We start from the raw sequence: 9,936 nt of genomic DNA on the forward strand, positions 1-9,936 counted from the left end.
GATATTTTACTATATTTATTTTATTTATCTCTCCATAAAGTTATTCAGTCACATTTACCTTAAATAGAATATTGTATTGAACTATGTTATTTGTTTGTTTTTATATTATATAAAATCTTCCACCATTCTTATTAGGCAAAAGTTTAGTACATTAAAATATATATATATATATTAAGAGACATATACTGGATAAAAATAATGTGAGAGATAATAATGATAAATGTAAACATTTTTTTTATAAATAAGAGCATAATAATTATTTATATACATACATGTTATCAAATGTAATGTTAAGTTTTAAAAAATGAAGTTAAAATAACAGGCTTTTATAGCAAGAATATTATATTTGTAGTGCACAGCAAATACTTTTTAAAGAATAAAAAAAAGAAAAGTCAGATAATTAGCCTTAAATCTGATGATATTTCCAATTTTGTAGTTGCCCTCTCAATCAAATGACCCTGTAACATCGACTAAGACTCCTTTCACAATATGTCTGCATTTATATTTTGCTTGAACGGAGGGAAAAAATATGTATGCATTTAAAAGAATTTTATATATTATCTTATCATCATCAATTATTTATTTTCAATATTTACTGAATTTTCAAAAAATAATACAAATGAATGATGAATGATATATTATTTATATATAAATTTTTAAACTTTAGGTGTATATATATTATACTATTGAATAAACATGTGTCCAATGCATTTACTATAATTTATTTTTGTGGTTCTCATAGCCAAGGCCAGTGCAAAGGAAAACAGAACCAGAAATATCTCCTACTTCCACAACATGAAAGTAAGATTCAAAAGTTAAGCCATTCTCCTACATGTAATATGAGTATCACTAAGTATTTAATGGTACAAATATTATTCACCATTTATGTAAATTACCTTTATTTAAATATATTAATAACCAATTGTAAATCATATGTTAAAAGTATAAAAAACCAACAAGACCTTGATTTACTGATGCAAGGTTTCACTAAATTCCTAAAAAACTAAAATATTAAATATTCAATTTTTATAAGCGATACTTGTTAATAAAATCATATAACCTAAAAACAATTAATTTATTATCCATAAGGTAACTAAGGGTATAACACAACTATTTTACTTCAGTCATATTGCATATATTTGTTTTTAAGGAAAACAACTGAATTAACACATCCGGAGGAATCCAGCAGTTATACGTGGAACACCAACATTGGTTAGAAATCATAGGAATAATTTAGTTGGATTAAATGATGGCAAGTGGAAGGAAAATTTCAGGAAAAAAATCTTGAACTCCAATGAGATTGTAGCTTCAGATGCATGAGATAAGCACACTAACCACTACATCTCAATATAAATACCAACCCATGTTTCCTCAAATCTCTCATCTTTTCCAATCACTACTCCCTACATAAACATAAACACAAGCTCATCACCATCATTCAAAAATGGCAGCCTCAACCATGGCCCTTTCTTCCCCATCCTTGGCCGGCCAGGCGGTGAAGCTCTCCCCATCAGCTCCAGAGCTCGGAGTTGGAAGGATCTCCATGAGGAAAACTGTCACCAAGAAAGTTTCCTCTGGAAGCCCATGGTACGGCCCAGACCGTGTTAAGTACTTGGGCCCATTCTCTGGTGAGGCCCCAAGCTACTTGACTGGTGAGTTCCCTGGTGACTATGGTTGGGACACTGCTGGGCTTTCAGCTGACCCAGAGACCTTTGCCAAGAACCGTGAGTTGGAGGTGATCCACTCACGGTGGGCTATGCTTGGAGCTTTGGGAATTGTCTTCCCAGAGCTCTTGGCTCGTAACGGTGTTAAATTCGGTGAGGCTGTGTGGTTCAAGGCTGGATCCCAGATCTTCAGTGAGGGCGGGCTTGACTACTTGGGAAACCCAAGCTTGATCCATGCTCAGAGTATCCTTGCCATATGGGCTACACAAGTTATCTTGATGGGTGCAGTTGAGGGTTACAGAATTGCAGGTGGTCCTCTTGGAGAGGTCACTGACCCACTCTACCCCGGTGGCAGTTTTGACCCATTGGGCCTTGCTGATGACCCAGAAGCTTTTGCTGAGCTTAAAGTGAAGGAGCTAAAGAATGGAAGGTTGGCCATGTTCTCCGTGTTTGGTTTCTTTGTTCAGGCCATTGTCACTGGCAAGGGTCCATTGGAGAACCTTGCTGACCATATTGCAGACCCAGTCAACAACAATGCTTGGGCATTTGCCACCAACTTTGTCCCCGGAAATTGAGCACTTGAAAAAGAAACATGTTTGTTTTGACACAAGGTGTTTACATATTTGCACATGTGTTGGCAAAAAACTAATGAAATGGTACGCTGCTTGTATTTAAGTTTTATTTCATTGTACTTGCACTGTTGATGTTGTGGACGATGTCCACTTTGGATATACACTTCAAGATTAAATATAAATGTGAGGAGATGAATGTTCTCTATTTTGTATGCTCAATGGATATTAATATGCATAGTACTTCCATTCTAATTTTATTGTTTTGTTGCTTAATGAAGTCAAATGTTCCTTCTCTATGATAAGGAATGATATGTTTGAAAATGTGTTTCCACATAAATTTATCTTTTATGTTTGCTATCTATCCAATTTATTTTCATGCTAAATTTCTTTCTCTAACACTACCTTGACATTTCATAATTTTTTGGAGATGAATTTGATATGGTTAAAATACATTTTAACACCATGATGTTTGAGTCATACCCATTTTAATTCTCCTGTGAATTTAAGAAGGAATTTAGATGTTCATAAATGCAAAAAAGTTTACACCAACAATACATAAATATTAAAGTCTAAGTTATAAATTAATTAAAATATAGTATCTTATGCTATTTATTCATTTTGTTGTATATTTTTATGTGAGCAATTGTATTCGTCTAATTAAATGAAATCCATTCTACACAGTAGTTTAAGCCTCCATTTTGTAGAATAGAATTAGAGTTGATAAAGAAGATTGTGAGAGATTTTGAAGAGAAGGAATCTTTACCCTTTGGCTAAGTAGAGAGAATAAGAGGAGGAAATTAAAATTATGTGGGATCCATCATCAACTTTTTCTTTTTAGTTTGGTGAGAAAGTGATGATTTACATAAAATATCAAAAATATCTTTCATTTTTTTCTCTACTTTTAATTTTAAATACTTATTAACATACATAAGTCTATTTTAAATATAAAAATAATATTAATTAAAATTATAATAAAAATATTTAATAAATTTATAATTTAAACTTAGAACTTTTTTAAATCATAATAAAATAAAATAAATGATATATTGTATTTATTTTAGGGATATCATTATCATTTAATGCATGATTTATTTTTCTCATAATACTTTTTATTTCAACCAAATAAAAGAGTGGGAGAAGAAAATATTTCTTTGTTTTCTTTCCTTTTTTTACATCTAACAATACACAAATTTATTTTATTTCTCATTTTTTCTCTTTCTCCCCACTCTTTTACTCAACTAATTTTTCTTTTATTTTCTTCTGAAACATTAAAAGAAATTTCAACACTCTCTTATTTTCTCTCCACTCTCTTATTTTTTGGGGTATGTATGTACAAAAAAAAGACTGAATGGTGTGATTATTTCAATTATGAACTTGAGGTTTGGAAGAAAAATAACAGAAAAAGTTTTTTACACCACACATCAGAAAAATATCATTACTTCAAAATATGATAATACTTTCCATTTCTTCTCCTAAACTTCCATTAAAATATGATTATTGTACCAAAGAGATTACCAGTCGCCTATAAATTCACTAAACCAACATCATCATTGGTTTGTAACCATCTATAACTTCACTAAAACATAATATTTATACTCACACTATATCTGTTTTAATAAAATTATATAAACTACACCCCTCTTTTTTTCACCTAGAAAAACTATTCTCAGATAATATACATACATTATATGTACCACTTCTATAGAATAGATGAGTTAACTTTTTAAACAAAAATGAAAATGAATGATAAATATAATTAAGTTAAACTTTAAAAGTATCAATACAATTTAATCTTAGTTTCAGTAATTATATATCAACTAAGATAAATTAATTATTTGTATATTTGCATATTGAATATGATTATAAAATTGTTTTTCTCTTATGTATTATTTCTTCTCTATGACTATTATCATCAATAAATATATTTGTTTGTAAAATAAATGACATCTAAAAACTCAAATCCAATCTCAATATACTTTATTTTATGGGTCTAATATATATGTATTGTTAGTGTAAGTATTTATGCATAATCAGTACATCGTTCATCATTTTTTTATATTATTTTTTTAAAAAGTCAATAATAATTAATTATGAATAATGAATGATAAAATATCAGTTTATCAAACTCATACATTTTTTCTCTTATTTTATTCCAAACACTTGAATTAGTTCTTGACAACTAAGACTTAAACCAACAAATGATTCAAACGAAAAAATATTATATGAATCATTATTTTGAAATGTATTTGAGCCGACTAAAGATAGAGTAGACACATCTAGATCAAATAAAAAATGGATTTCGAATATATACATTAACAGTTATTTATGTTGTTAACAAATTATCAATCATTTATCTATCTGTTAACCATCAATGACTCTCAAATAAAAGTAATATAAATCTATAGTAGACGATGTACTGACAATGTAAAAAACTTTATACTAATGATACATAGATTTTAAACTCGTAAAAAAATATTTTATATAAAAAACTAAAATTTTGTAAATAATTTATTTTTATATTAACAAAATAATAAAATATTTGAGCTTATTATTCAAATATTAGTTATTTTGTAAGACTATTATGTTTTTAAATTGTTTAAAGAAGTAATAAAGGAAGAGAGATTTTGTTTTTTTGGTCTGACACATTATAGTAAGAGGAGCAAAAACATAATAAATAGTAAAAATTCATTTTGTTTTATTCTAAAACACATTAACACTCATAAGAAGATGTTACTTAAATACACAAAAGAAAAGAATGATTTCATAATCAAATTTTATATGAAAATTTACAAATTATCCATTTTATTATAAGTAAGGTATAATTAATTAATTAAGAATAAACTATACCCACTAAATTTAACTTAATTATACTTATAATACATTTTTATTTAAAAGTCATACTCATATCAATAATCGGTTAACATATGTGTATAAATTATGGCTGATTTTTTCTCAAAGGGTCAGAATAATTTACTATATATGTATAGCAATTTACCGTACAATCAATTAAATTGGTGTAGTGTTGTAAAGTATTGTTTGATTCACACGATGATTAAAATGTTAAGGATTTGATTTTTAAGAATAACCAAATAATAATATGATATTATTGGTAGTACCAAAAAATCTCCATACAAAAATTTATGCCACATCACAAATTATTGTGAATTTTTTTATCCCACCAATAGATTATCAAATATCTAGAAAGATGATGGGAGAAATATTTCACCCATCCAATAAGAGATTGCCATTTTAGATTTTGGATAGGGTATGGGCTAGCATGTGGAAGTGTACGTGTGGACGAGAATGCTTCTGAACTTGAACCACACAAAATGACGGGGGCCTTTAACAAACCTTCTATTTTATATTTAAGTGTCTTATTGTTTCTGATCTGATTTTTCATCCTTCACCTTTTCTCCTTGTCACGTATACTATATTCTCTTTAATGCATTTTCATCTATAGTATACTTGTTCAAAATAAATTATAATTATTATATAATAGATTATAATTATTATATAATAGATTATAATTTGGAATTATAAGATGAATCTATTTATGTTTTAATATGCTTATTTATTTAAAAGTGATTTATGATAATTTTTTTTGCTTGATTTTGTAAAAAAAATCATTATTACTAAGGTAAATTACGTATATAAATATAAGGAAGTATAACAATAATCAAGTTTCCATCGGTGATGTATAACCAACTATATGAACTAAATGACATGTAAGTTTTTCTAATTATTTCATATAGGTTTTTCTTGATTTCTCATAAATTAAACTAACGCTCATTTAATCTTCTATTCTCAATGACACTTTTAACAACTTTATTTATACATGTACAAACCATCTAAACTTGTAAAATAAAATGTACCCAAACTTTTTTCTAATGCATCTATTCATCAGAAGAAAGTAGTGAGACTTGAGAGTGAATGATAATCTTTAAGAAATATGTACCTCCAAATGAAAGTACATAAGAAAAATATTGAATGGCTATTTTCCTTGGAAAAAACTGAAATTATTTTTTACAAGTTTGTCTAACATCTTTGAATTGTGGGAAATGAGAATTTTTTTAAGGAAAATATGCTGCTTTTTTATACCGATATATAAGTTCAACCAAACATACTTTAAGCAACTTTGGAGTACTAGAGATATTTTAAATAATTGAAATAGGACACTCAAATAATACTTTATTCGCATTTATTTTAGTTTTTGTTTATTATATGATTTCTTATAGACAATTTTTTTGACTCGGATGGAGGGATATCCTGTAATTGTTTGGATTTGTTGGGAACAAGCGAACAATCAAATAGTAAAGAGTATAGAGACAAGAGAATAACACAAGAGATTTGGTAACGAGGTTCGGCCAATTGTACCTACGTCCCTGGGAGCGTTGAGCGGCTACCATTATATATTATTAGAGAATAAAGATTAGCGTTTTACTATTCTTCTCCTTGTTACATTAGGTTTACATAACATCAATATATATAGCCCTCTACCCCAACCCCTTTACATCAGCCCAAGCCCATAACTTGTATTGCTGTTATCTAGAGATATGAGTCATTGCACAACAATCTCCACCTTGGCGAATATCATCAATCTCCATCTTCCGCCATTGGGTTGGGGGCGCTCCATAGTCCATCATCAGTGAATGTTCAACAAGCTCAGGCAATGCCTGAACTTGTCCACAGTAACCGGTTTGGTTAACATATCAGCTGCATTTTCTGAAGTGTGAACCTTCTGCAATAGTATCTGCCCACAAGCTACCAACTCTCTGATCTTATGAAATCTCACATCAATATGTTTGGTTCTAGCATGATACACCTGATTCTTTGCTAAGAAGATAGCACTCTGACTGTCACAATGCAGCGAAACTCCACCTTGCTCAATGCCTAACTCATTTACTAGCCCCATAAGCCACAAGGCTTCCTTAGAAGCTTCACCAGCTGCCATGTACTCTGCTTCAGTTGTGGACATAGCAACAACAGACTGAACTGATGATCTCCACATAATTGGTCCACCTGCAAGGGTGAAGACAAACCCCGTTGTGGACCTTCTATCATCCAAGTCTCCTGCATAGTCCGAATCAACATAACCAATAACTGAAGGCTTACTCTGTTGGCTACCAAACATGATACCGAGACCTGTAGCCCCCTTCAAATATATGAAAATCCATTTGACTGCTTTTTGCTTCCCTGGTTTCGACATGTACTTGCATACTTGACTAACTGCTTGTGCCAAGTCCGGTCTAGTACAAACCATAGCATACATCAAGCAACCCACTGCACTGGCATATGGAACCTTTGACATGTATTTCTTCTCTTCATCTGTCTTTGGACACTGATATAGGGAAAGTTTGAAGTGATTTGCCAATGGAGTGCTCACTACTTTAGCATTGCTCATATCAAATCTCTCTAAGATCTTTTCAACATAGCTTTGCTGGGAGAGCCATAGTTTTCTAGCTCCCCTATCCCTGTGAATCTCCATCCCAAGAATCTTCCTAGCAGCCCCTAAATCTTTCATGTCAAACTCCTTACCTACCATGACTTTCAGCTCATTGATATCACTCAAATGATTAGCAACAATCAACATATCATCAACATAAAGTAACAGAAAAATAAACGAACCATCGTCAAGACTTCTCACATAAACACAACAATCATACTCACATCGTTTATAACCAAGCTTCAACATATAAGTGTCAAACCGCTTGTACCACTGTCTGGGAGACTGCTTCAACCCATATAGAGACTTCTTCAACTTGCAAACCAAGTGACTATGTCCAGCTGCACTGAACCCCTCTGGTTGTGTCATGTAAATTTTCTCCTCTAATTCACCATGAAGAAATGCAGTCTTCACATCCATCTGTTCTAAGTGCATATCCCGACTGGCTACCAAGGCAAGCAATACCCAGATAGAAGTGTGTCTCACCATCGGGGAGAAAATCTCATTGTAGTCGATCCCCTTCTATTGTGAATATCCTTTTGCTACAAGACGAGCCTTGAAAATTTTCCCTTCTTTTTCTGATACTACTGGCTTCCTCTTTTACAACCACTTCCACCCAACTGTGTAACGCCCCAAAAAATACTATTTATTTATTACACGGAAAAGTGAGTAAATTTTTTTTCTTTTGAATTGGTGACATAACATTGTTTCCTTTTAAAACCTTTCTTTTCCGGGACGTCACATTAAGTAACATATAACGCGGAAATCAAAACCGGTTACCTAACGGTAACTGAAATGATACAACATTTCCTGAATATACATCTTCATAGATATATATCATGGGTTAAGTCATAGTCAGTTCATACGGACTAGGTTAGTAAAGGCGGAAACTACATCGCCACTAACATATACAAAATCCAAAGAAACGCAGCCCCCACCAAAAACAAAAAAGGGGACATCGAATGGCCCACAAGCTGACTCAAAAGATTCCAGGAATGTTGGACCTCTCACTCGGGTCCTCCTCCTCTTCCGAGTCAGACACGAGGTCAATCACCTCCACCGAGCTCTCTATATTTACAAGCTCAACGACCTCGTCCTCCTCCTCCTCTTCCTCCACTTCATTATGCCATAACCCAGCGGCATAATTCGGAGGGGATGACATTCTCACAACCGGAGCCTTCTTGCAGGGACCTCCCCCAAGACCACTGCTCCTCTTGGCTCTACGAGATGACGGAGCATCCAAACAATCTTGCCACGTCCTATAACCGTGGGAGGGAACAGCGCCATCACTCCTGACTGGCGAGTGTCGAAGTCCAACCTCTGGAGACATCAGCCTCTTTGGCGGCAAGGTAAAGGAAGCATCAATATGGGTGTCGGGATGAGGGATCATCTTTGATGACCCGTTGCACACCATGTGCAATGACAAACCGCAGGGGCCTGTGTATGTATATATTTACCCGTCACTAGCCCATTGTTCTATCGGGGACATCGTGAAGTGATAACCTCGAATGTGAGTGTTGTTGTTGGCCATCTGCATAGCAAATATATACAAGGCAAGAACAATACATCAGAGAGAGTAAGACATCTAATGAACGTAAATTCATTGATGGCGTGGACTTACTCAGAATATCACACTCAGATATGAAAAGCAGTTCATATATATATATATATATAACATATCACATTATAACTCATCAGTTGTTCTCGTAAACAATTATCCAATCCACATGGGTAATATAACCAAACTCATCAATTGCTCTCATAAACAATTATCTAATCAACATATGTAATGTAAACAACACTTATTCCAGACCATATCATAATTCACCTTATCAATATATAATTCATCGACAAGATATCATGACTATAATTAAATAACACATAAGTGGAGATCATACTCCAAAAGATAACATTCACCTATATTATCTATAACCGACATCATAACCTACCATTTATCAATATAAACAAATGTATCACATATATTTCATAAACAAATATCATAAACATAAGTAATAATATATGTGCATAATGTTAATGATGCATGATGTTTGTAACTCAAATGTGGGAATCCACTTCCACCACTGCAATATATGCATGCTCTGTCATGATCATCCACCTTACACCAATATCCTCCCAATAACCTAGTCGGAAATAAATCAAGAGTACAGGTCCCATACCAAGCCACTTTTTACGCACCAAAATAACATATCATCGCAAGGAATTAAAAATAGATCGATCGGTTCCCTCAGGAACAGTC

The 9,936-nt window shown here is 32.3% G+C and overlaps 1 protein-coding gene and 1 long non-coding RNA gene across 2 annotated transcripts in view; one reads left to right on the forward strand and one right to left on the reverse strand.

The window, feature by feature from the left end:
• On the forward strand, positions 1,370-2,452 carry LOC109362279 (chlorophyll a-b binding protein 3, chloroplastic). The gene is made up of 2 exons (XM_019607965.1): positions 1,370-2,239; positions 2,327-2,452. Exon 1 carries the CDS (start codon positions 1,445-1,447, stop codon positions 2,237-2,239), a length of 795 nt encoding a protein of 264 aa, XP_019463510.1. The 5' UTR covers positions 1,370-1,444; the 3' UTR covers positions 2,327-2,452.
• Positions 1,883-9,936, reverse strand: part of LOC109362281 — a 15,252-nt gene continuing 7,198 nt past the window's right edge. The window contains exon 2 of the long non-coding RNA XR_002109384.1: positions 1,883-2,242. This is a non-coding gene — a long non-coding RNA (uncharacterized LOC109362281). The remainder of the gene's footprint in view (positions 2,243-9,936) is intronic.

Source organism: Lupinus angustifolius, chromosome LG12, assembly GCF_001865875.1.
Source record: "Lupinus angustifolius cultivar Tanjil chromosome LG12, LupAngTanjil_v1.0, whole genome shotgun sequence".
In the NCBI taxonomy this organism is placed as follows: Eukaryota; Viridiplantae; Streptophyta; class Magnoliopsida; order Fabales; family Fabaceae; genus Lupinus; species Lupinus angustifolius.

Excerpts from the sequence above, each read along its gene's own strand:
- LOC109362279 (XM_019607965.1), top strand. The coding sequence starts at position 1,445 with ATGGCAGCCTCAACCATGGCCCTTTCTTCCCCATCCTTGGCCGGCCAG.